The sequence below is a fragment of the Ornithorhynchus anatinus genome, chromosome X5 (assembly GCF_004115215.2).
Source record: "Ornithorhynchus anatinus isolate Pmale09 chromosome X5, mOrnAna1.pri.v4, whole genome shotgun sequence".
Lineage (NCBI taxonomy): Eukaryota > Metazoa > Chordata > Mammalia > Monotremata > Ornithorhynchidae > Ornithorhynchus > Ornithorhynchus anatinus.
In genome coordinates this window covers 69,409,511-69,435,524 of record NC_041753.1, presented here as the reverse complement: position 1 = coordinate 69,435,524, position 26,014 = coordinate 69,409,511, and the positions used below count along the sequence as shown (strand labels likewise).

Here is a 26,014-nt window from a genome sequence, read left to right as displayed (position 1 = left end):
CCCACAAGCCCCTCCCAGACTCCTCCAGGATCCTCCCAGATTCCCCCCAGGCCCCTCCCAATCCCCTCCCAGGCTCATCCCAGATTCCTCCAGGATCCTCTCTGTGCCCTTCCAACAACAACAACAACAACAACAACAACAACAACAACGTTGGCCTTTGTTAAGCGCTCACTACGTGCGGAGCACCGTTCTAAGCGCCGGGGTAGTTACAGGGTCATCGGGTTGTCCCACGTGGGGCTCACAATCTAAATGCCCATTTTACAGATGAGGTCACCGAGGCACAGAGGAGTTAAGTGACTGGCTCACGGTCACCCAGCTGACAAGTGTCCAGAGTGAACCCCTTGTGGCATCTGCTTAGTCCTGTGCTTGACACACAAGCGGTCATACTTATCGGGCGCTTACCGTGTGCAGAGCACTGTACTAAGCACTGGAGAGAGTATAGTGTAACAGCGTGGCTCGGTGGAAAGAGCCCGGGCTTGGGAGTCCGAGGTCGTGGGTTCTGATCCCGGCTCCGCCACTTGGCAGCCGGGTGACTGTGGGCGAGTCACTTAAGTTCTCTGTCTCAGTTCCCTCATCCGGAAAATGGGGATTAACTGTGAGCCTCACGTGGGACAACCCCATTCCCCTGTATCTCCCCCAGCGCTTAGAACAGTGTTCTGCACATAGTAAGCGCTTAACAAATACCAACATTATTATTATTATTATTATAACAGACATATTCCCTGCCCACAAGGAGCCGGCAGTCTAGCGGGTAGACAGGGATTAATAAAAATAAAGAAATTACAGATAGGCACATAGGCGCTCCGGGGCGGGGAGTGAGCACTTGACAAATAATAATAATGTTGGTATCTGTTAAGCGCTCACTATGTGCCGAGCACCGTTCTAAGCGCTGGGGGAGACACGGGAATCAGGATGTCCCACGTGGGGCTCACGGTCTTCATCCCCATTTGACAGATGAGGTCACTGAGGCGCAGAGAAGTGAAGTGACTCGCCCACAGTCACACAGCTGACAAGTGGCAAATATCATGATCGCGATTATGTTTTTTTAACGGTGTCTGTTAAGCGCTTCCTATGTGTCGAGCACTGTTCTAAGCGCTGGGGTAGGTGGAAGCTAATCCGGGTGGACGCAGTCCCTGTCCCACGTGGGGCTCCCAGTCTTCGCCCCCGTTTTACAGATGAGGGACCCCGAGAAGCGAAGCGGATTGCACGAGCTCGCACGGCCGGCGAGGGACGCAGCCGGGATTAGAACCCAGGTCCTTCCGGATCCCAGGCCCGGGCTCTAGGCGCTAGGCCGAGCCGCTCCTCACTGTTCTCCGAGTGGGAGCCGCCTGCTTCCCGCCGCTCTCTCGGGGAGCTTCAGCTGTGTCAGGTCGCCCCGAGTGCCAGAACGTTGGCATTTGCGGAAAGGTCAACACCTGCCGACGGCTAGTAAGCGACCCGGATCTCGTGTCCGAGAGGGGGGACCCGCAGCCCCTCCTTCGGGAGCTCTCTGGAAGCTTGGCATTCCCCGGGCCGGGGCCTTCCCGGAAACCACGGCGTGACCTCCGGGCTGGAATGCCGGGATCTAGCGGGAGTGGGGTCCCTGAACTTGGGCGAGTGAGCGGATTCTGTCCAGGGTGGGGGCGCTTAAAGAGTAATAATGACGTTGGGATTTGTTAAGCGCTTACTAAGTGCAGAGCACTGTTCTAAGCGCTGGGGTACACACGGGGGGATCGGGTGGCCCCACGTGGGGCTCACAGTCTTAATCCCCATTTTACAGATGAGGGAACTGAGGCCCGGAGAAGTGAAGTGACTCGCCCAGAGTCGCACAGCTGACGAGTGGCGGAGCCGGGATTCGAACCCACGATCTCTGACTCCAAAGCCCGTGCTCTTTCCACTGAGCCACGCTGCTTCTCTACCCCGTCCCCAGATTCGGCTCCCATCGGCAGTTTCTTCCCCTGTCGGGTAACGGACGCGGAACGCTCTACTGGGAGACTACTTTTTGCGGAACAGCCCTCTACAGTAAAAAATCATCATTGTCACGATTACGTCCAGAACTTAGTAATAATAACGTTGGTATCTGTTAAGCGCTTACTACGTGCGGAGCCCTGTTCTAAGCGCCGGGGGAGATCCGGGGTCATCGGGTCGTGCCACGTGAGGCTCACGGTCAATCCCCATTTTACAGGTGAGGGAACTGAGGCCCAGAGAAGTGAAGTGACTCGCCCACAGTCACACAGCTGACGGGCGGCAGAGCCGGGATTCCCGTGCCCGGCACGTCGTGAGCGCTTAACAAATACCCTCGTTATTATTCTGTCTGCGAAGACTAATGACGATGGCATTTATTAGGCGCTCGCTGTGTGCCCAGCACTGTTCTAAGCGCTGGGGCAGAGACGGGTGAATCGGGTCGGACACAGGCTCACGCTCTTATCCCCATTTTCCAGATGAGGGAAAGCACACAGCCGAGGGGTGGAACGGGGATTAGAACCCAGGTCCTTCGGACTCCCGGGCCCGGGGTCTCTCCACTAAGTCGCGCTGCTTCTCAATAGTCATTTATTAAGCGCTCGCTGTGCGCCGTCCCCTCTCTGGATTTTTACCAAGAAAATTACGAATACGCTACCAGAACGACGGCAGACGGCGAGCGGCGCGAGCTGGGTCCGCGGTGACGCCGCGGGTCGGAGACGACTCGACGGCGTAAGACGAGACTGGTCCGGGCGCTGTGCTAAGCGCTGGGGTGAATAAAGGTTAATCGGGATGGACGCGGTCCATGTCATTCATTTAATTCGTTCAATAGTATCCGTTGAGCGCTTACTACGCGCACAGCAGCGGACTAAGCGCTTGGAATGGACAAATCGGCAACAGGTAGAGACGGTCCCCCGCCCTTTGACGGGCTTACGGTCTAATCAATCCCATGAGGAGCTCACAGTCTTCATCCCCATTTTCCAGATGAGGTAACTGAGGCCCAGAGGAGTGAAGTGACTGGCCCAGGGTCCCGCAGCCGGCGAGTGGCGGAGCCGGAACTAGAACCCAGGTCCTTCGGGCTCAAGAGCCCGGGCTGGGGAGTCAAGCGCTCAGTACAGTGCTCTGCACATAGTAAGCACTCAATAAATACGACTGAATGAGTCAGAGGATGTGAGTTCCAATCCCAGCTCCCGGCACTTGTCTGCCGCGGAACCAAGCCACTCAACTTCTCCATGCCTCGGTTGCCTCCTCTGGAAAATGGGGATTAAAGACCGTGAGTCCCACGGGGGACGACCTGATGACCTTTCATCTACCCCGGCGCTCAGAGCAGGGCTCGGCACCTAGTGAGCGCTTAACAAATCCCATAAGGCTAACGATAAGCGTGGCTCGGCGGAAAGAGCCCGGGCTCGGGAGTCAGAGGTCACGGGTTCGACTCCCGGCTCGGCCACCCGTCGGCTGGGTGACCGTGGGCGGGTGGCCTCACTTCTCCGGGCCCTCATCTGTAAAGTGGGGACGAAGACCGTGAGCCTCCCGTGGGACGACCCGACGACCCCGTCTCTCCCCCGGCGCTTAGAACGGTGCTCGGCGCCTAGCGAGCGCTTAGCGGAGACCGACGTGATCATTAAATGAATAGGAAAATGGGACACAATCCTGCGGCGGGTGGCCTCCGGGGGAGACGGGGTCGCGCGGCGGACCCCCAGCCCCCAGCCCGCCTGCCGGGGCCGTTTGGGCCGACGGCCAGCCCTGCCTCCTGCAGGAGGAGGACGCCGAGCATTCCCGAGGCTATTCCAGGCCTGGGAGTCACGGGGGCCGGGGGGAGAGGAGGGAGACGAGGGCAGCGGGGAAGACGCCCCGTCCGGCGTGGGGAGAGAGCGCCGGGGAGGCGTCCCCGGGAGGCCGGCGCCATGGGGGACCGCGGCCCCTTCCAGACGGACATGATCACGCTGACCCGCTTCGTGATGGAGAAGGGGCGAGAGGCCAAGGGCACGGGCGAGCTCACCCAGCTGCTCAACTCCATGCTGACCGCCGTCAAGGCCATCTCTTCCGCCGTCCGGAAGGCCGGCCTGGCCAACCTGTGAGTGCCGGCTGCGGGAGGGAGAAGCCGGGGAGAGGGCCGGCCCGGCCGCCCCTTTCCTCCACGGGGGTCCCCCGTGGCCGGGGGGACGTCCTCTCCCCCGGGCCTCAATAAATCCGATCGAACGAGCGGACGAGATACGACGGACGACTCCGTGGCGGGCGGCGGATGTCCTTTTTATCGTGGTCTTGGGCTCTCCCCAGCGCTCAGTGCAGGGCTCCGAGCGCAGTAAGCGCTCAGTAAATACCGCCGAGTGAACGACCCCGTTGCCGTCGGGGAACGCGTCCGTTTATTGTCATACCGGACTCTCCCCGGAGTTTAGGACGGTGCTCCGCGCGCAGTCAGCGTCCGATAAATCCCGCTGTCAGGCGCTGTGCTGAGCGCCGGGGTAGAGCCAGATGAGACGCAGAGCAGCAGCGGGGCCCGGCGGAAAGGGCCTGGGAGTCGGAAGGTCCCGGGTTCTAATCCCGGCTCCTCCGGCCGCGCCACCGAGGGCGAGTCGCTTCGCTTCTCCGGGCCTCAGTTCCCTCACCTGTCGAATGGGGATCGAGACCGTGAGCCCCATGTGGGTACGACCGATTCGCCCCTATCCACCCCAGCGCTTAGTACGTAGTAAGCACTGAACAAATACCAGAGTAAAACGGTCCCTTTCGCCCATGGGGGCTCACGGTCCCAATGGGAGCGTAGGATTGCATCCCCACTGGAGGAAACCGAGGCCCGGGAAGTTAAGGGACTCGCCCGAGGTCCCCCAGCCGGCCGGGGGCGGAGCCGGGATTAGAACCCAGGTCCTCTGACCTCCAGCCCCAGGATCTCGAGAGGTAGGCCACGCTGCTTTCCTTAGAGAAGTGACTCGCCCAAGGGCATATTCATTCAATAGTATTGATTGAGCGCTTACTATGTGCCGAGCACTGCACTGAGTGCTTGGAACGGACAGATCGGTAAGAGATAGAGACGGTCCCCGCCCTTTGACGGGCTCGTTGAGCGCTTACTACGTGCCGAGCACCGTTCTAAGCGCTGGGGGAGATACGGGGTCGTCAGGTGGTCCCACGTGGGGCTCCCGGTCTTCATCCCCCTTTTACAGAAGAGGGAACTGAGGCACAGAGAAGCGAAGTCACTTGCCCGGTCACCCAGCTGACAGGTGGCCGAGCGGGGATTCGAACCCATAGCCTCTGACTCTTAGGCCGTCGAGTGGTTTCTCTAGCGGCGTCCAAAACCCCTCCTGCCCCGGAGAAGGGCACGGGGGCTTCGGGGGCTTCTCCCCCTCTTGTTTCCGGCTTGTCGGCTCGCCACCTTCCTGCTGTGTGACCTGGGGGAAGTTACTAAACTTCTCTGGGCCTCCGTTTCCTCAGCCGTGAAATGCTCTTCCTCCGCCTTAGACCGCGTGGGGCAAGGACGGCGTGTGACCCGCCCCGGGGCTTAGCACAGGGTCATAATAATGATAGAGATACAAGAGGATCAGGGCTCACGAGGGGCTCACGATCTTAATAGGAAGGCGAACGGGAATTGAATCCCCATTTTGCCACTCAGGGAACTGAGGCCCAGAGAAGTGAGGTGACTCGTCCGAGATCACACGGCAGACAAGTGGCGGAGCCAGGTTGGAACTCGGGTCCTCTGGCTCCCAGGCCCGGGTTCTTCCCCCCGAGCCCATGCGGCGCGGCTCAGTGGAAAGAGCCCGGGCTTGGGAGTCAGAGGTCACGGGTTCGACTCCCGGCTCTGCCGCTCGTCAGCTGTGTGACCGTGGGCGAGCCGCTTCACTTCTCTGGGCCTCAGTCACCTCATCTGGAAAACGGGGATTGACCGTGAGCCTCACGTGGGACGACCCGATGACCCTGTATCTCCCCCGTCGCTTAGAACGGTGTCTGGCACGTAGTAAGCGCTCAACAAACACCAACATTATCATTATCATTATCATTATTATTAAGTAAAGTGACTCGTCCGAGGTCACCCAGCAGACGCGTGGCGCAGCCGGGATTCGAACCCGGTCTCCCCGACTCCCGTCCCCCGGGCGCTTCCCACCACGCCACGCTGCTCCTCTGAGACCGCCAGCCCGTGACCGGGCAGGGCTCGTCTCTCTCTGTAGCCGAACTGTACACTCCGAGCGCTTGGTGTTCTGCACATAGTAACCGCTCAATAAATACTACTGAATGAATGAATAAGAGAAGTGAAGTGACTTGCCTAAGATCGCCCAGCAGACAGGAAATAATAATGCCGGTATTTGTGAAGCGCTTACTACGTTCTAAGCGCTGAGGTAGATACGGGGTCATCAGGTCGTCCCACGTGAGGCTCACGGTCAATCCCCGTTTTACAGATGAGGGAACCGAGGCCCAGAGAAGTCAAGCGACTCGCCCGCAGTCACACGGCTGACGCGCGGCGGAGCCGGGATTCGAAGCCACGACCCCCGACTCCCGAACCCGGGCCCTTTCCACGGAGCCACGGCATCGGGATTAGAACCCAGCTCCCCGGCGGCCCCAACCCCGAGCCCTCTCCGCTGGGCTGCGCTTCCGCCTAGGCGACGAGAAGTCGAACGACTTACCCGAGGTCAGCGTGGCTCGGTGGAAAGAGCCCGGGCTTCGGAGTCAGAGGTCGCGGCTTCGAATCCCGGCTCGGCCACTTGGCAGCCGTGTGACTCTGGGCGAGTCGCTTCACTGCTCGGTGCCTCGGTGCCCTCATCTGTCGAATGGGGATGAAGACCGGGAGCCCCGCGTGGGACGACCCGATCCCCCTGTGTCTACCCCGGCGCTTAGAACGGTGCTCGGCACCTAGTAAGCGCTTAACGGATCCCGCCATTATTATGACTGTCGTCTCACGGCGGTCAAGCGGCGGAGGCGGGATCAGAACCCGGGCCCTCCGGCTCCCACCTCCGGGGTCTCTCCGCTAGGCCGCACTGCTACCAGCGTGCCCTTAGCCGGTACGATGACGGTGACGGTGACGATTGCATTCAGCTACGGAATCGCGGGAACGGTGAACGTGACGGGGGACGAAGTGAAGAAGCTGGACGAGCTGTCCAACGCCCTCGTCATCAACATGCTGCAGTCGTCCTACAGCACCTGCGTCCTCGTGTCCGAGGAGAACGAGGAGGCCATCGTCACAGACAAGGAAAAGAGGGTGCGTGCGCGTCCCCCCCCCCCCCCCAGCGCGCCGCGCCTCTGGGGTCCGGCCGGCGCCGACCATAAGAACATCGACAATAATACGGACGGTGGCGTTTGTTAAGCGCTTACTATGCGCCCAGCACCGTTCTGAGCCCCGGGGTAGATACGGGGGTCATCGGGTGGTCCCGCGTGGGGCTCCCAGTCTCGATCCCCATTTTACGGACGAGGTCGCTGAGGCGCAGGGAAGTGAAGCGACTGGCCCGAGGTCACCCAGCCGACGAGCGGCGGGGCCGGGATTAGAACCCGCGCCCTCGGACTCCCACACCCGGGCCCTTTCCACTGAGCCACGCTGCTGCTCTGGTTCTTGCCCTGGGCAGTCGATCGAAGGTCACGAGCGCTTTCCTGGGTGCTAGGCGTTTGGGAGAGTCCAGCTGGACGATAAGCAGACACGTTCCCTGCCCCGCAACCGGCTTACAGTCAAGAGCGGGAGGCGGACGTTCACAGAATTCAGTAAATTCCGGGCGGTGGTGAGCTAGACTGTGAGTTCTTCGTGGGCAGGGAATGTGTCGGTTTATTGTTACGTTGTCCTCTCCCAAGCGCTTAGTACAGTGCTCTGCCCACAGGAAGCGCTCAATAAGTACAACTGAATGAATGAATGGGGTGGCCTCACTTGAGAAGCAGCCTGGCTTAGTGGAAAGGGCTTGGGAGCCAGGGGTCGTGGATTCGTCCACTTCGCAGCTGTGTGACCTTGGGCGAGTCACGTCACTTCTCTGGGCCTCAGTTTCCTCATCTGGAAAATGGGGATGAATAATAATGATGTCGGTATCGGTTAAGCGCTTACCATGTGCCGAGCATTGTCCTAAGCGCCGGGGGAGTTACAGGGTCATCGGGCTGTCCCACGTGAGGCTCCCAGTTAATCCCCATTTTCCAGAGGAGGGAACTGAGGCCCAGAGAAGCGACTCGCCCACAGTCACCCAGCTGACAAGGGGCAGGGCCGGGATTCGAACCCATGACCTCTCATTCCCAAGCCCGGGCTCTTTCCACTGAGCCACATGAAGGCTGTGAGGCCCATGTGGGACCACCTGATTACCTTGTCACTCCTCCAGCGCTTAGCACAGTGCTTGGCACATGGTAAGCGCTTAACAGATCCCATCGCTATTAGCCCAGCGCTTAGAACAGTGCTTGGCACACGGGAAGCGCATAACACATCCCATCGTTATTATCCCAGCGCTTAGAACAGTGCTTGGCACACGGTAAGCGCTTAACAAATGCCATCGTTATTGTCCCAAGCGCTTAGAACGGTGCTTGGCACACGGGGAGGGCTTAACAAATCCCATCGTTACTATTCCAGCGCTTAAAACAGTGCTTGGCACATGACCATCGTTATTATATTATTATCATTATCGTTATTATTATTATTATTATCGTTATTATTATTATTGTTATTCTTATATTTCCCCGGATCTTTGCGCTTCTCTGTCCCGTTTGCCGGGGCTGCAGTTCTCACCTTGACCGTTAGGTGGCGGTGCGGCCTGGCTTTCTGCGGACGCCTGCGCTTCTCGGGCCTGGGCGGGGCTGCAGTTCTGCCTGTGACCATTGGGTGGCGGTGCGGCCTTGCTTTCCACCGGACTTTAATAATAATAATAATAAATAGTCATAATAATGATGGCATTTGTGAAGCGCTGACTATGTGCAAAGCACTGTTCTAAGCGCTGGGGAGGATGCAAGGCGATGGGGTTGTCCCGCGTGGGGCTCACGGTCTTCATCCCCCTTTTACAGATGGGGTCACTGAGGCCCAGAGAAGTGAAGCGACTTGCCCAAAGTCACCCAGCTGACAAGTGGCTGAGTCGGGATCCGAACTCATGACCTCTGACTCCCGAGCCCGGGCTCTTGCCACTGAGCCACGCTGCTTCTCAATCATAATAATGTCTTTGCTAAACGCTTGCTATGCGCCAAGCGCTGTTCAAAGCGCTGGGGTAGATACAAGGTCATCGGGGTGTCCCCCGTGGGGCTCACAGTCTCCATCCCCATTTTCCAGACGAGGTCAGTGAGGCACAGAGAAGTTAAGTGGCTTGCCCGAGGTCACCCAACAGACGAGCGTGGGGGGGCGGGATTAGAACCCACGTCCTCTGACGCCCAAGCCCCTGCTCCTTCCACTGAGCCACGCTGCTTCTCTAATAATGGTATTTATTAAGCGCTTTTTACATCCCAAGTACTGTTTATAAGGGCTGCGGTTGATACGAGGTGATCAGCTTGTCCCTCGTGGGGCTCACGGTCTTAATCCCTATTTTCCAGATGAGGAAACTGAGGCCCAGAGAAGTGAAGTGACTTGCCCAAGGTCACAGAGCAGACAAGTGGCAGATTCTGGATTCGAACCCACGTCCCCTGACTCCCAAGCCCGGGCTCTTGCCGCTAGGCCACACTGCTTCTTCTTTAGCGCTTCTGTCGGGGCCAGGATGCAGTCTCGCTTTTCCGTGGACTTTATTAATGATAATAATAATAATATTAACAATAATATTTATTAAGCGCTTACTATGTGCCAAGCAATGACCTAAGCGCTGGGGGCATATAAAAGGTCATCGGGTTGCCCCACTTGGGTTTCACAGTCTCAATCCTCATTTTACAGGTGAGGCAACTGAGGCACAGAGACGTTAAATGAATTGCCCAAGGTCACACAGCGGACAAGTAGCAGAGCCGGAATTAGAACCCAAGTCCTCTGACTTCTCTTTAGGACACAGTAGAGGCGGCGTGCCCCGTAGCCGGGGTATAGAAAGACCGGGGTTCTAATCCCGGCTCCGCCGCGCATCTGCCGCGTGACCTCGAGCAAGTCAGTTCACTCCTCTGTGCCTCGGTTCCCCCACCTGGAAAATGGGGATTAAGACCGTGAGCCCCACGTGGGACAGGGACTGTGTCCAGCCCGACTAGTCCAGGGCTGAGCGCGGTGTCTGGCGCATAGTAAGCGCTAAACGAATACCACGGTTTCTGTTATTCTTCTTCTTATCAGGGAAAATACGTGGTCTGCTTCGACCCCCTGGACGGTTCGTCCAACATCGACTGTCTGGCCTCCATCGGCACCATATTCGCCATCTACCGCAAGGTGAGTCTGGGGGGCCGCCGGTCTTCTCCACGGGAAGGAGCGTGGCTCAGTGGAAAGAGCCCGGGCCTGGGAGTCGGAGGTCAGGGGTTCGAATCCCGGCTCTGCCACTTGTCAGCCGGGTGACCGTGGGCGAGTCACTTCACTTCTCGGGGCCGCAGTGGCCTCCTCTGTCAAATGGGGATGAAGACAGGGAGCCTCACGTGGGACAAGCTGATGACCTTGTATCTCCCCCGGCGCTTAGAACAGTTCTCTGCGCATAGTAAGCGCTTAACGGATGCCAACATTATTATTATTATCGTTACTCTCCGGCCTTGCCTGGGCCCCATCCCCTCAGGGGGCGGGCTCGGAGCCAGGCCGCGGGGGCCTCGGTTCCCCTCCGCGCCCCCCCCCCCCGCCGGGTCTACTGTCCTTCCCGGCCTCGGTCTCCTCGGCGGGTCCCTCCGCGCCCTCCCCGGTCCCTGCGGTCCGGTCTCCGCGCCGCCGGGCCGTATCCCTCGAGGCCTCGCGGTGCCCTGGGTTCAGAAGGCCAGCCTCCACCCGGGTGACCGGCCGACTTTTTTTTTTTAACGGCGTTTTTTAAAACGCTTACGACGTGCCAAGCCCCCTTCTAAGCACTGCAGTTGATCCGAGATCATCAGGTTGCCCCGCCTGGGGCTCCCGGTCTCCATCCCCATTTTCCAGCGAAGTAACTGAAGCCCAGAGAAGTGAAGTGACTTCCCCGAGGTCACGGAGCAGACGAGTGGCGGAGCCGGGATTAGAATCCACGTCCTCAGACTCCCAAGCCCGGGCTCTTGCCGCTATAGGCCACGTCGCTTGTTCAGCCACGTTCCCTCCCGCCCGGTCTGCCGTCGGGCCCGGCCTCGGTCGCCTCGGAGGGTCCCTCCCCTCCCTCCCCGGTCCCTCTGGGCCACCGGGCCGTATCAGTGAGGCCTCGCGTCGGCCCCCCGCCCTCTCGCCTCCTCCCCAGACCTCGGACGACGAGCCCTCGGAGAAGGACGCCCTGCAGCCGGGACGCAACATCGTGGCGGCGGGCTACGCGCTCTACGGCAGCGCCACCCTCGTGGCCCTGTCCACCGGCCAGGGCGTCGACTGCTTCATGCTCGACCCGGTAGGCGCCCGCCTCTCCGCCCCTCGCTTTACCCGGCCTCTCGCGTCGCCCACCCCGTCGGATGACCTCGGCGGGACACGGCTGTTCATTCCCTTCTTCTTATTGGGCGCCCGCTTCTCGCGGGGCACTGTACCGAGCACCTGCTGCTGGCGGGGAACCGTATTGAGCACCTGCTGCAGACAGGGGACCGTAGCCTGCGGGGCACTGTACCGAGCAACCGCGCCCCGCGGCAGGGTTCTCTACCGAGCCCGGGCTGAATGAAGGGCACTGCGCTAAACTCGTGCTGTACGATGGGCGCTCTATCGACCGCCCGCCGCCTGCGGAGCACTGTACTGAGCGACCTGCCGCACCGTCGTCCCGGCCGGAGGGCGGCGGGGTGGGGGGGGGGGGGGGGGGGGGTGCCGGCGGACCCCGGTCCGCAAGACTCCCCCGGCCCCGCCTCCCTCCAGGCCCTGGGAGAATTCGTGCTGGTGGAGAGAGACGTGAAAATCAAGAAGAGGGGCAAGATCTTCAGCCTGAACGAAGGGTACGCCAAGTACTTCGACGCCGCTACCAGAGACTACGTCCAGAAGAAGAAATTTCCGGAGGTGAGGGGGCACTGCGGGCACGGAGGAGGGGCAGGGAGGGCCTTTCTGGTATCTGTTAAGCGCCTACTACGTGCCAGGCCCTGGGCTAAGCGCTGGGGCGGTTACAAGATCACGGGATCGGACACCATCCCTGTCCCACGTGGGTCCGGTGGATAGAGCACGAGCGTGGAGGCAGAAGGGGATGGGTCGTTATTATTATTATTATTGTTATATTCGTTAAGCATTTACCATGTGCCAGGCACCGCACTAAGGACTGGAGTGGATACAAGCGTCTCGGGTTGGACGCAGTGCCCGTCCCACGTGGGGCTCACCGTCTCGATCCCCGTTTTACAGATGAGGAAAGTGGGGCACAGAGATGTGAGGCGACCCGCCCGAGGTCCCACGGCGGACAAGCGGCGGGGCCGGGATTAGAACCCATGACCCCCGACTCCCGGGCCCGGACTCTATCCGCTAGGCCACGCGGCCTCTCGGGTTCTAATCCCGCCTCTGCCACTTGTCGGCCGTGTGACCGGGGGCGAGTCACTTCACCGCTCTGGGCCTCAGTTCCCTCTCATCTGGAAAATGGGGCTTCATTCATTCAATAGCATTCATTGAGCCCTTCCTATGTGCAGAGCACTGTACTGAGCGCCTGGAATGTACAAATCGGCAACAGATAGAGACAGTCCCTGCCCACTGACGGGCTTACGGTCTAATGGGAGCTCCATGTGGGACAGAGATTGGGTCCAACCCAGTTAAGTAGGATCTACCTCAGCGCTTAGAACAGTGCCGGGCACCCGGTAAGCGCTTAACAAATATGACAATCATTAATTATTGATCCCCATTTTCCAGATGAGGGCACGAAGAAGTAAAATGACTTTCCCGAGGTCACCCGGCAGCAGCAAGTGAAAACCCAGGTCCTTCTGACTTCCGGGCCCCGGGTTCTAATCCACTCTGCTTCTCAGAGTGGGCAGGGAACGACTCTTAGCAACTCTGTTGTATTGTACTCTCCCAAGTGCTTAGTGCAGTGCTCGGCACTTAGTAAGCGCTCGATAAATACCATCGATTGATCAATCGGGACAAACCCAGTGACTTCTCCTCGACTGCCACAGTGTTGATTGGTCCTGTGGGGCGGGAACAGATAAACGATCCGGTTTATCTTTTATTTAAAGTGCTTGGCACACAGTTTGCTCTTAACCAAAGCTGCAATTATCCTGATGTTGTTATTTACTCTGTGACGAGCACTTTGCTGAGAACTGGAGAAGCCGCTGGGAGTCGGAGGACCTGGGTTCTCATCCCGGCGAGGCCGCCTATCTGGCCGGGTGACTTTGGGCCACTCACTTCACTTCGCTGGGCCTCAGTTCCCTCATCTGGAAAAGGGGGATGAAGACGGAGACACGTGGGACGTGCAGTGTGTGCACCTCATTAGCTTGGATCTACGCCCGGCGTTTGATACAGCGTCTGGGACGGCGTAGGTGCTTGACAAATACCTTTTTGCTTTTTTTAAAAGGCAACGGCTCAGTGCAGCCGGCCCGGCTGGGTCACGGAGGTGGGGAGGGGTCACGGGGAGGGAGGGGGCGTCAAACTCTCCAGGAATGTCGTCTGATCTGTAGTCGGGGGAGGAGGATGGGATCCCGGAGAATCCAGGTCGGACCCCTCCCCGGAGGACCCGATCAAACCGGTCAGAGTCAATGTTACTGTCCGGATGTCCTCCTGAGAGCCAATTTTACTGTCAGGATGTCCTCCTGAGGAAAAAATATTGGTAGTTTTTGGTATCTGTTAAGCGCTTACTATGGTGCAGAGCACTGTTCTAAGCGCTGGGGGAGATACAGGGTCATCAGATGGTCCCACGTGGGGCTCCCAGTCCTCATCCCCATTTTACAGACGAGGTAACTGAGGCACAGAGAAGTGAAGTGACTTGCCCACAGTCACAGCTGACAAGTGGCGGAGCTGGGATTCGAACCCATGACCTCTGGCTCCCCAGCCCGGGCTCTTTCCGTTGAGCCACGCTGCTTCTCTAAGCGCTTATCGGGTGCAGAGCACTGTACTGAGCACTTGGGAAAGTACAATACAACAATCAACAGTGACATTCCCTCCCCACAAGGAACTTGAAGTCTAGAGGAGGGGAGACAGACATCAACACAAATAAATAAAATGAGAGATCTGGACATAAGAAGCAGCGTGGCTCAGTGGAAAGAGCCCGGGCTTCGGGGTCAGAGGTCACTGGTTCGAATCCCGGCTCTGCCACTTGTCAGCCGTGTGGCTGTGGGCGAGTCGCTTCACTTCTCTGGGCCTCAGTTCCCTCATCTGTAAAATGGGGATGAAGGCCGTGAGCCCCACGTGGGACGACCTGATTCCCCTGTGTCTCCCCCAGCGCTTAGAACGGTGCTCCGCACATAGTGAGCGCTTAACAGATACCAACATCATTAAGTGCTGCGGGGCCGGGAGGGGAGAAGAGCGGAGGGAGCAAGTCGGGGTGACGCAGAAGGGAGCGGGAGATGAGAAAGAGAGGGGGTCAGTCAATCAATCGTACTTATTGAGCGCTTATTACGTGCAGAGCACTGCACTAAGCCGCCGGGGGAGTACAATACGACGGAATGAGCAGACACGTTTCCACAGTTTCCCAAATAAGAGCCAGAAACCCTCGGTACCGGCTGGCCTTCTTACATTCTCACAAGTGTCTTTAGCCCCGAGAGGCTGCTAATCAGAGGTAAATAACCCTCTGAATTTGTCAAATATTTTCACGTTCTTCATCTCCTTTTTGACTTCGCCGCCCCACCCACCATTATCACGATCTCCATAGGGGAGGGAACAGAGGCCCAGAGAGGTTGAGTAACTTGCCCCAAATCACACAGTAGGTCGGATTAACTGGGGCTAAACCCGGGGTCTCAGGCTGGGAGGAGAAGAGAGTTTTTTCGTTTGTTTGGGGTTTTTTTTTAAATGGTATTTGTTAAGCGGTCTCTATGTGTCAAACACTGTTATAATAATAATGATGGTATTTGTTAAGCGCTCACTATGCTCCAGGGACTGTTCTAAGCGCTGAGGTAGATGCAGGTTAATTAAGTTGGACCCAGTCTCTGTCTCGCGTGGGGCTCAATCTGAGTAGGAGGGAGAACTGAGGTGTGGAGAAGCGAATTTACCTGCCCAAGGTCACACAGCAAGCCTTTGGCAGAGCTGGGATTAGAACCCAGGTCCTCTGACTCCCAGGCCCGGACTCTCTCCCCTAGGCTGCATCGCTTCTCTGGCGGGGAAAGAGAGTGAAGGAGAAATGGCAGGAGGTGAAATGTGGAAAATAATGGAAAATTCTGCTTGGCCCAGTGGAAAGAGGCCGAGGTTGGGAATCAGACGACCCGGTTTATTAATCCCGGCTCTGCCTCTTGCTTGCTTTGTGACTCTGGACAAGTCACTTCTGTAGAAGACTTGCAGAAAGGGCTCGGGGCTGGGAGTCAGAGGAGCTGGGTTCTAACCCGGGCTCCGCCACCCATCTGCTGTGTGACCTTGGGCCGGTCACGTCACTTCTCTTAGAGAAGCAGCGCGGCTTAGAGGAAAGAGCCCGGGAGTCGGAGAAGTTGGGTTCTGATCCGGTTCCCGCCACCTGTCTGCTGCGTGACCTCGGACAAGTCGCTTAGCCGCTCTATTCCTCGGTTTCCTCGGCGGGTAAAACGGGGATTAAGCACACCTGTCTTCCCTCCCACCGTCTCTGTGAGCCCCATGTCGATCAGGGACCGTGTCTCACGTGCTCAACTCTTGTCTACCCCAGTGCTTTGGGAAGTGCTTGGCACCTGGCAAGCAATTGGCTACTTAGTCTCCCCCCCCTTCAAAGCCTCATCGAAAGCTCATCTCCTCCGAGAGGCCTTCCCTGACTACACCCTCCTCTCCTCTTCTCCCGCTCCCTTCTGCTTCGCCCCGACTTCACCCTTTGCTCATCGCCGCCCCCACTCCCAGCCCCACAGCACTTATGTAATTTACCCGTAATGTATTTATTTATTTTAATAATGATAACGAATAATAACAATCGCGGTATTTGTTAAGCACTTACTACGTGCCAGGCACCGTACTCAGCGCTGGGGTGGGTATAAGGAAATCGGGTCGGACACGGCCCCTGTCCCACGTGGGGCTCGGGGTCTCAATCCCCATTTGACAGAGGAGGTAACTGGGGCCTAAAGAAGTGAAGCGACCTGCCCGAGGCCACACAGCAGACGAGTGGTGGAGTCGGGATTAGAACTCAGGACCTTCTGACTCCCAGGCCTGGGCTCTATCCACTAGGCCATGCCGCTTCCTCTCCCGCTCTCTACTGTGAGGGCTTTGGTGGGCAGGGAATGTGTCTGATGTGCTGGAATCTCCCAAGCGCTTAGTACAGTCCTCTGCCCACAGTAAACGCTCAATAAATAGAACTGACTGATTAACGGATCGATAGGTAACCCCTTCCAAGACCCGGCCAGGAAAGAGTTAGTGAATGGCGGGAACCCCGGGGCCAGTGCTGGTTCATTCCCAGCACGCGGGCTTCCTTCCTTTCCTTTCCCAAAGCCTCCGGGAAATTCAGGAAATTCGGTGGGGCCGGATTTTCTTCGATTGCCAGCTCTAGCTGAGAGACTGGAAAGGAAGGAGAGGAGGTTGGAGAGAGGGAAGAGGAAGGGCAGAGGGATGGGGAGAGGAGGAGGTTAGAGAAGAGGAGTAGGGAGGAGAGGAGAGAGGGATGGAGAAAACGGGAGAGGAAAGGAAAACAGAGAGGGGAGAAGGAAGAGGAGGGGACTGAAGAGGAGATTAAAGAAGAGTAGGGAAGAGGAGAGAGGAGGGGGACGGAGAAAACGAGAGAGGAAAGGAAGAGAAAACAGGAGAGAAGAGGGGAGAAGGGAGAGGAGGGGAGGGAGGGTGAGATTAGGGGAGAAGAGAAGGAAGGAGGGGGGATGGAGAAAGCAGGGGAGAGGAGAAGGGGGAGAGGGGAGAGGAGGGGAGGGAGGAGGAGATTAGAGGAGAAAAGAAGGGAGGAGGAGAGAGGAGGGAGATGGAGAAAACAGGAGAGAGGAAAGGAAGAGAAGACAGGAGAGAAGAGGGGAGAAGGGGGAGAAGGGAGAGGAGGGGAAGGAGGGTGAGATTAAGGAAGAAGAGAAGGAAGGGAGTGGATGGAGAAAACAGGGGAGAGGAGAAGGGGGGAAGAGGAGGGGAGGGAGGAGGAGACTAGAGAAGAGAAGGGAGGAGGAGAGAGGAGGGAGATGGAGAAAACTGGAGAGAGGAAAGGAAGAGAAAACAGGAGAGAAGAGGGGAGAGGAAAAGAAAGAAGAGAAGAGGGGAGAAGGGAGAGGAGAAGGGAAGAGGAGAGGGGAGGGAGGTGGAGAAAACAGGGGAGAAGGGAGGGGAGCAAGGGAGAAGGGAGAAGGGAGAGGAGGGAAGTGATCGCGTCCATCCCGATTTGCTTGTATCCACCTCAGCACTTAGTACGGTGCTTGGCACATAGTAAGCACTCAACAGATACCGCAATTAGTATTATTATTAGGAGACGAGGGGAGAAGAGGAGAGAGAAAGACAGAGGAGTGGGGGGAACAAAGAGCACGGGCTTGGGAGTCAGAGGACGTGGGTTCTAATCCCGACTCTGACACCTGTCTGCTGTGTGACCTTGGGCAAGTCACTTCACTTCCCTATGCCTCAGTTACCTCATCTGGAAAATGGGGATTAAGACTGTGAGTCCCACGCGGGACAACCACACTACCTTGTATCTACCCTGGCTTTTAGAACAGCACTTGGCACATAGCACTTAACAAATACCATAATAATAATAATTATTATTATTTTTAATAAAACAGGGGAGAGGAAGTAAAAAGGAAACAGAGAGGAGGGGGGAGAAAGGAGAGGAGGGGAGTGAGGAGGAGGAGGTTAAGAGAGAGGGAAGACTGTAAGCCCGTCAATGGGCAGGGACCGTCTCTATCTGTTGCCGATTTGTACATTCCAAGCGCTTAGTACAGTGCTCTGCACATAGTAAGCGCTCAGTAAATACTCCTGAATGAATGAGGGAAGGAGAAAATGGGAGAGGAGGGGAGTGAGGAAATTAGGGCAGAGGAGAAGGGATAAGAGGGGAGTGAGGAGATTGGGAAGAGAGGAGAAGGGAGGAGGAGGGGAGGGGGATGGAGAAAACAGGGAAGAGCAGAGGAGGGAGAGGAGGAGATTAGGGGACAGGAGAAGGGAGGAGAAAATAGAGGGAGGAGAAGGGAGAAGGGAGAGGAGGGGAGTGAGAAGCAAATTAGGGGCGAGGAGAAGGGAGGGAGATGGAGAAAACAGGGGAGAGGCAAGGGGGAGAAGGGAGAGGAAGAGATTAGGGGAGAGGAGGAGGGAGGAGGAGAGAGAAGACAAGGGGAGTGAGAAGATTAGAGGAAAGGTGAAGGGGAGAAGAGGCTGGAGGGGCGGGAGGGGTAGGGGAGCCGTATCTGTTTCCGGGCAGATGGCCCGGTGCTCTCCAGCTGTCCCCGCCAATTCCATCCTCTAAAATGGAGTCCCGGGCCCCGCCTCCTGCACATTCCTACCCCGTTTGGCCTTTGCGCTATCCGGCAGGACGGAACGGAGCTGAGCAGACCGTCCCGCTCCGCCGACCGGCCCGGGACCCCCACCCAGATCCTAATAATTCTAGTATTTGTGAAGCGCTTACTATGTACCAGGCACCGTCCTGGGTGCCGGGATGGATACGAGCCAATTGGGTGGGAGCCGGTCCCTGTCCCGCGTGGGGGGTCACAGTCTCAATCCCCATTTTACGGAGGAGGGAACCCGGGGGGCAGGGAAGTGAAGCGACTTGCCCGAGGTCACACGGCAGACAAGTGGCGGAGCCGGGATTAGAACCCAGGTCCTTCTGACTCCCAGGCCTGGTCTCCACCCACTAGGCCTCGCTGCTTCTTAACAATATTAATAATAAAGATGATGATGATGGTATTTGTTAAGCGCCTACTATGTGCCGAGCACTGTTCTAAGCACTGGGGTAGTTACAAAGTAATCGGGTCGTCCCACATGGGGGTCACAGCCTTCATCCCCATTTCACCGACGAGGATGAGGGAAATGATGCCCAGTTAATGATAACTGTTGTATCCGTTAAGCGCTTACTATGTGCCAGGCACCGTACTGGCCGCTGGGGTGGATACAGGCGACTTGGGTTGGACACAGTCCCTGACCCACATGGGGCTCGCGGCCTTAATCCCATTTTACAGACGGGGGGGACTGAGGCCCCAGAGAACCGAAGTGACTGGCCCAAGGTCACACAGCAGAACAAGCGGCGGAGCTAGGATTAGAACCCAGGCCCTTCCGACTCCCGGGCTTGGACTCCACCCACCAGGCCCCACTGCTCCTTACCTGGGAGCGTTCGGTAGAGTTGACAGACTGCAGCTTCCAGCCGACCGAGTGCAGAGCACTGTGCTGAGCGTCTGCGAGAGGACGATAGAGTTGGTAGACGCGATCCCTGCCCTGGAGGAGCTGCCAATCCACTGTGTGTGGAACGCTGTGCTGGCCACCGGAGACAGTCGCCCCCGAGGAGCGGAAGGCCCGGGGGCCCTCGGGGGGCTCTAGTCTCGGGGGGGAACGTCCGTCTGCTAATTCCGTGGTACCGTCCTCCCCCGGGCGCTTAGTCCAGTGGTCTGCACGCGGCGAGCGCTCGGGAAACGGCCCCCGCGGGCCGGACCGGTTGCCGGAGCGCGGCCCTCGCGTGTGTTGCAGGACGGCAGCGCCCCGTACGGGGCCCGCTACGTGGGCTCCATGGTGGCCGACGTCCACCGCACCCTGGTCTACGGCGGCATCTTCCTCTACCCGGCCAACGCCAAGAGCCCCAAGGGCAAGGTGAGGGCCTCCGCCCTGGAGCCGGCGGGCTTCGCCGCGGCGGGAGGGGACCGGGGTGGGCCGGGCCCGGTCGACGCCCCGGGCCCCGAGGGCAAGGTAAGACCCCCCCCCCGGCTCTGGAGCCGGCGGGCTTCGGCTGCAGCGGGAAGGACACGGGGTAGACAGTGCCCAGCCAACGCCAAGAGCCTCGAGGGCAAGGTAAGGCCCCTGACTCTGGAGCTGGCGGGCTTTGGCCGCAGCGGGAGGGATGCAGGGTAGACAGTGCCGACGCCAAGAGCCCCGAGGGCATGGTAAGACCCCCCCGGCTTTGGAGCCCGCGGGCTTCAGCCGCAGGGGGAGGGATGCGGGCTAGACTCTACCTGACCCAACACCGAGTCCCCCACGCCGGGCGACCGTCCTGACGCGGGGCGGGCGTCTCTCCTCCCTCAGCTGCGGCTCCTGTACGAGTGCAACCCGATGGCCTTCATCGTGGAGCAGGCGGGCGGCCTGGCCAGCACGGGGACGCGGCCGGTGCTGGACGTGGAGCCCGAGGCCATCCACCAGCGCGTCCCCCTCATCCTCGGCTCCCCCGACGACGTGGGCGACTACCTGGCCTGCGTCCGCGACCACCGGCCCCAGCCCTGAGCCTCCCGCCCGGCCCCCCGCCCCGGCCCGGCTCCGGCCCCCGGCCGCCGCAGGCCGCGGACCCCCGGCCCCCTCCTCCGTCCGCGACGGCCCCCGGTACGGCCCCCGATCCCGGCTCCGCCGCTTGCCCGCTGGGTGACGTTGGGCGAATCGCTTCACTTCTCTGGGCCTCAGTTCCCTCAGCTGGAAAATGGAGACGTTTGGTCGGATCCACCCCGGCGCTTGGTACAGTGCGTGGCACAGAGTAAGTGCTTAACAACCACCATAGTTATTAGGAAATATCATTATTATTATCGCCACCCAGCGCAGCCCCCACTCGCCACCCAGGAAGCGGCGTGACGTGGTGGAGAGAGCCCGGCCTGGGAGTCGAAAGGTCATGGGTTCTAATCCCGGCCCCGCCACCTCGTCCGCCGCGTGACCTTGAGCAAGTCGCTTCACTTCTCTGTGCCTCGGCTGCCTCAACTGGAAAATGGGGATTAAAAGTGTGAGCCCCACATGGGGCGGGGACCGTCCGACCTGATTTGCTTGTATCGTCCCCAGCGCTTAGAACAGTGCCTGGCACAGAGTAGGTGCTTAACAGATACCACATTTATTATCATCATTATTATTGGGTCAACTCCCAATCTCCACCATTTCCACCATTTTCCACCAGCACTCCCCCCAGCCCCCTAGTCCCTGGGCCCCAGCCCCCCAGTAACTACCGAATATCCTTCGTTGAGGCGGGGACTGCATAACTGCGATAATGATAACAATAATAACGATAATTACGGTATTTGTTCTGATGGTACTCTGCGCCGAGCACTGGGAACACTACAGAACGGTCAGATGGGACACGGTCCCCGTCCCACACAGTCGTAGAGGGAGAGAGGGCAGACATCGAATCCCCGGTTCACAGATGAGGAAACGGAAGCCCAGAGAACCGATCTGCCCACGGTCCCACAACAGACAAGTGGCAGAGTTCTCTCCACTAGGCCGCTCTGCTTCTCTATGAGAGGTGAAGTGACTTGGCCAAGGTCACCTAGCCGACGGGTGGCCGAACCAGGGTTAAAACCCAGGTCCCCTGACTCCCAGCCCCGGGCTCTCTCCACTAGGCCGCTCTGCTTCTCTATAAGTGAAGTCACTTGCCCAAGGTCCCACAGCAGACCGGCGTCAGAGTCCGGATTAGAACCCAGGTCCTCCGACTCCCTGCCCCGGGCTTTTTTCCACGACGCCGTGCTGCGTCTTCCCCCCCATCAGCCTGTCCTCGGTGCGAATTCAATAAAGGCTTTACTCCTCTTTCATCAACATCCTCATCATCAATGCTATTTATTGAGCACTTTCTGTGGGCAGGGCACTCTACTGAGCGCTCGGGAGGGCATTAAAGAACAATCAGTCATTGGTATTTGCGGAGCGCTGTGTGCTGAGCACTCTACTAAGGGTTTGGGATGGTCTCTGTTCTCCGTCTCGCTCCGGAAAGAACCGTCCTTGGATTCGAAAGTCTCTACGAGCCCCAGATCTCAGGGTCCCAAGCTAAGAGAGGAGGAGGAAGCTGAAGCCCAGAGAGGTTAAGCGACCTCCCCGGCGTCCTACGGCCAGTCCTTCTGATGCCCGGCCCCGGGTTCTTTCGGCTCGGCCGCGCTGCTTCTCCGAGGGAAGTGACCTGCCCCAAATGACACAGCAGAGAAGCGGCAGAGCTGGGATTCGAACCCGGCTCCTCTGATTCCCTGCCCCGATGAGGAAGCTGAGGCCCGGCGAGGTTGAGAGACCTCCCCGGCGTCACGCAGCAGGACAGGACGGAGTGGAAATTAAGTACCCCAACGGGCTTCCCGGCTCTCAAGGGGAGCAGCTGTTTCTTAGGGGTTTTTTTTTATGGCTTCCGTTAAGCGTTTACTATGCGCCAGGCACCGTGCTAAACGCTGAGATAGATACAGGCTAATCAGGTCAGACACAGTCCACGTCCCACATGGACTTCACCCCCATTTTCCAGACGAGGGAACGGAGGCCCAGAGAAGTGAAGTGACTTTCCCAAGGTCACCCATCCGACAAGCGGGATTAGAACCCAGGTCCCTCTGGCTCCCGGGCCCGGGCTCTATCCACTAGGTCGGCTGTTCCCAGGCGGGACAAAACAGGAAAACTGCAACCATCCGCCCATCCGGTCGGAAACGGGGGCCCCACACGGTCTCTCCCGGGGGCGGATTTCTTCACGCCGGAAGCGCTCACCAGATATCGCCCATCGATCGACTATTTAGTCGACGTCCAAGTTCGGGCTTTCCTTGAAAGTGTTCGGGCGGACGGATGGCTTTATCCGTGGGAGTTATTTTTTCCTGCCCGGTCCCGTGATCGCCGAGGTCTTGTTTTGCAAAATCCAGGAGGGCGAGGGAGGAGGGAATGAACGTTGTCGGCGTAGAAGTGTCGTGGTCGGGGGGCGGGGAGGGCCACTGGGCCTCCTCACTCCCCAATTCCTCCTTCCCCCCCACCTGGGAGGGGTGGTAGGCAGTCGATCGTACTTACTGAGCGCTTACCGTGTGCAGAACACTGGACTAAAGGCCGGGGAGAGGACGACAGAACACTATAAAAGACGCCTTCCCTGCCCACAACGGGGTGACCCAGGTCTAGAGCTGACACAGCTCTCCCTTCTCCTCTCCCAACTCCCGGGAGGAGGTGTCCTACACAGTGCCCCCTCCTCTCCTCCCCCTCTCTGCTCCCGGGAAGTGTCCTAGATAGCTCCCTCTTGAATAATGAAATAACGCTGGCATTTGTTAAGCGCTTACGATGTGCCGAGCACTGTTCTAAGCGCCGGGGGGGGGGGGGATACATGGTGATCAGGTTATCCCACGTGGGGCTGACCGTCTTAATGATGTTGGGGTTGGTTAAGCGCTCACTATGTGCAGGGCGCTGTCCTAAGCGCTGGGGTAGATACAGGGGAATCAGGTTGTCCCAGGCGAGGCTCGCCGTCTTCATCCCCATTTGACAGATGAGGTCGCTGAGGTCCAGAGAAGCGAAGCGGCTTGCCCGAAGTCACACAGCTGACAAGTGCGGCTCGGTGGAAAGAGCCCGGGCTCGGGAGTCGGAGGTCATGGGTTCGAATCCCGGCCCTGCCACTCGGCAGCTGGGTGACCCTGGGCAAGTCACTTCACCTCTCTGGGTCTCAGTTCCCTCATCTGTAAAATGGGGATGAAGACCGTGAGCCTCACGTGGGACAATCTGATGACCCCGCATCTACCCCAGCGCTTAGAACGGTGCTCTGCCCATAGTAAGCGCTTAACCAATACCCACATTATTAAGTGGCGGGGTCAGGATTAGAAGCCATGACCTCTGACTCCCAAGCCCGGGCTTTTTCCACGGAGCCATGCCGCTTCTCGAGGGGAGGCATTCGAGCACTCTCTTTCATTCAGTAGCATTTATTGAGCGCCTACTACGTGCTCCTCCACCTCTCCGGGCTGCCGGGAGGCGTCCTAAACAGCCCCTTCTCCCTTCCTCCTCCTCCTTCCCCCACCTCGGTCGGTGGGAGACGGCCCCCACAGCTCCTCCTCCTCCTCCTCCTCCTCTCCCGGCTCCGGGGAGGAGTCCTCTACGGTTCCTCCTCCTCTCCGGGGGAAGTGTCATAAACAGCTCTCCCCTAGGGGGGACAGTCCAGCCAGCCGGACCTTGGCCCTCACGTGTTTGCAGAGCCAAGAAATAAATAAATCACGTCGGCTGGGAAGGGGGGCCTGTGGATTCTAAAATTACAACCTGTTCTGCCTCACTCGGGGCTTGGCGACATCAAAACAATCCTCGCCCCCGGCGGGCCGGGGCCTCGAGCCATTCCCCCCTTCCCCGCCCCTTTACCGTGTGTCAGACACTGTACTGAACGGCGAAATCGATACAGACCGATGGGCCTCTGTCCCACCGGGCGTCCACAGCCTTCGCCCCCCCCCCCCTTTTACAGAGGAGGAAACGGAGGTGCAGAGAAGTGAGGCGACCCGCCCGAGGTCACGCAAGAGGCAAGCGGCGGAGCCGTTCAGCTCTCGCCGTGGGTCGAGAACTGTACTGAGCGCCGGGGTTGACACAAGCCGAGCGGGTCGGACGCCGTCCCTGTCCCGCGTGAGGTTCTCGGTCTTCATTCCCATTTTACGGAGGAGGGAACTGAGGCCCAGAGAAGTCGAGCGGTTTGCCCTGGCTCACCCAGCAGTCTCGTGGTAGAGATTAGAACCCAGGTCCTCCGGCTCCCACTGGGATCTTTCCCCTAGGCCACGCTGCTTCTCTGTAGTATTTCAGTATTTGAGGCTGAAGTCTGGCGCTCCCCCCACAGTGAGTGCTCAATAAATAATAATAATAACGATGTTGGTATCTGTTAAGCGCTTACTATGTGCAGAGCACCGTTCTAAGCGCCGGGGGAGGGACAGGGTCGTCGGGTCGTCCCACGGGAGGCTCCCGGTTTTCCAGATGAGGTCACTGAGGCCCAGAGAAGTGAAGTGACCTGTCCGCAGTCACCCAGCTGACGAGCGGCGGAGCCGGGATTAATAATAATAATGATAATAATGTTGGTATTTGTTAAGCGCTTACTCTGTGCAGAGCACTGTTCTAAGCGCCGGGGTAGATACAGGGGGATCAGGTTGTCCCACGTGAGGTTCACAGTTAATCCCCATTTTCCAGATGAGGTCACTGAGGCCCAGAGCAGTGAAGTGACCCGCCCACGGTCACACAGCTGACAAGTGGCAGAGCCGGGAGTCGAACCCATGACCTCTGACTCCGAAGCCCGGGCTCTTTCCACCGAGCCACGCTGCTTCCCTGCCCCAGCGCTTAGAACAGTGCTCTGCACGTAGTAAGCGCTTAACAAATACCAACATTATTATTTGTTAGGCGCTTACTGTAGGCCAAAGAAATTGTACTAAGTGCTGGGGGTAAGTAAAAGGTAATCAGATCGAACGCTGTCCTTGACCCTTGTGGGGTCCACAGCGAAAGGGAGCCTCTCCACAGGGAGGACGTGTACTGAATGTCCATTTTCCCGAAGTGGAAACTGAGGCACGGGGAAGGAGGGGAGGCCGGTGAGTCGAACCACAGGCTGGTTGCTTTTGCTGCCTAATAATAATTATGGTATCCATTAGATGCTCACCGCGTGCCAGTCACCGCACTAAGCGCCGGGGTGGACATACGGAGAAGCAGCGCGGCTCAGTGGAAAGAGGCCGGGCTTGGGAGTCCGAGGTCGTGGGTTCGAATCCCGGCTCCGCCACTTGGCGGCCGTGCGACCGGGGGCAAAGGACTTCACTTCCCTGGGCCTCATTTACCTCATCCGGGAAATAGGGATGAAGCCCGGGGGCCTCACGGGGGCCGACCCGATGACCCCGTCTCTCCCCCGGCGCTTAGAACGGCGCCCGGCGCGTGGGAAGCGCTTAACGGACACCGACGTTCTCATTATTATTAGAGCGAGCGCTTGACGATGCCAGCGTTATTAAGAAGGGGAGGGGAGAGAATGAAAGGAGAGGGGCGTGGGAGGGAGGGGGCGAGGACCCAATTAGGTGACTGACTCAGGGACGTACTCAAGTGACCACAGGCGAGGCAAAGGATGGGGCGATAAGAGGTGAGTCAGGGAAGGCTTCCCGGGGGAGGAGCGGTTTCAGGAGGGCTTTGAAGGCGGGGAGGGAGGCGGATTGTCGAATACGGCGGGGGAGGAAGTTCCAGGGCAGAGGGAGGATTAAAAAATAAATAAATTGTGGTATCTGTTAAGCGCTTACTATGTGCAAAGCACTTTTC

The 26,014-nt window shown here is 58.5% G+C and overlaps 1 protein-coding gene across 1 annotated transcript; it reads left to right on the top strand.

Annotated features, from left to right (window-relative positions):
* The first annotated feature begins 3,809 nt into the window (after positions 1–3,809).
* Positions 3,810–20,302, top strand: LOC100081530 (fructose-1,6-bisphosphatase isozyme 2). Its single transcript, XM_029054670.2, has 7 exons — positions 3,810–4,012; positions 6,955–7,117; positions 10,106–10,198; positions 11,166–11,306; positions 11,756–11,893; positions 19,559–19,678; positions 20,108–20,302. Exons 1-7 carry the CDS (start codon positions 3,843–3,845, stop codon positions 20,300–20,302), a joined length of 1,020 nt encoding a protein of 339 aa, XP_028910503.1. The 5' UTR covers positions 3,810–3,842.
* Positions 20,303–26,014: the final 5,712 nt, after the last annotated feature.

Bases quoted from the DNA above. Each gene is read 5' to 3' on its own strand.
- LOC100081530 (XM_029054670.2), top strand. From the start codon at position 3,843: ATGGGGGACCGCGGCCCCTTCCAGACGGACATGATCACGCTGACCCGC. The intron at 11,307-11,755 runs GTAGGCGCCCGC...GCCTCCCTCCAG, and splicing joins ACTGCTTCATGCTCGACCCG to GCCCTGGGAGAATTCGTGCT. The intron at 19,679-20,107 runs GTGAGGGCCTCC...CTCCTCCCTCAG, and splicing joins CCAAGAGCCCCAAGGGCAAG to CTGCGGCTCCTGTACGAGTG.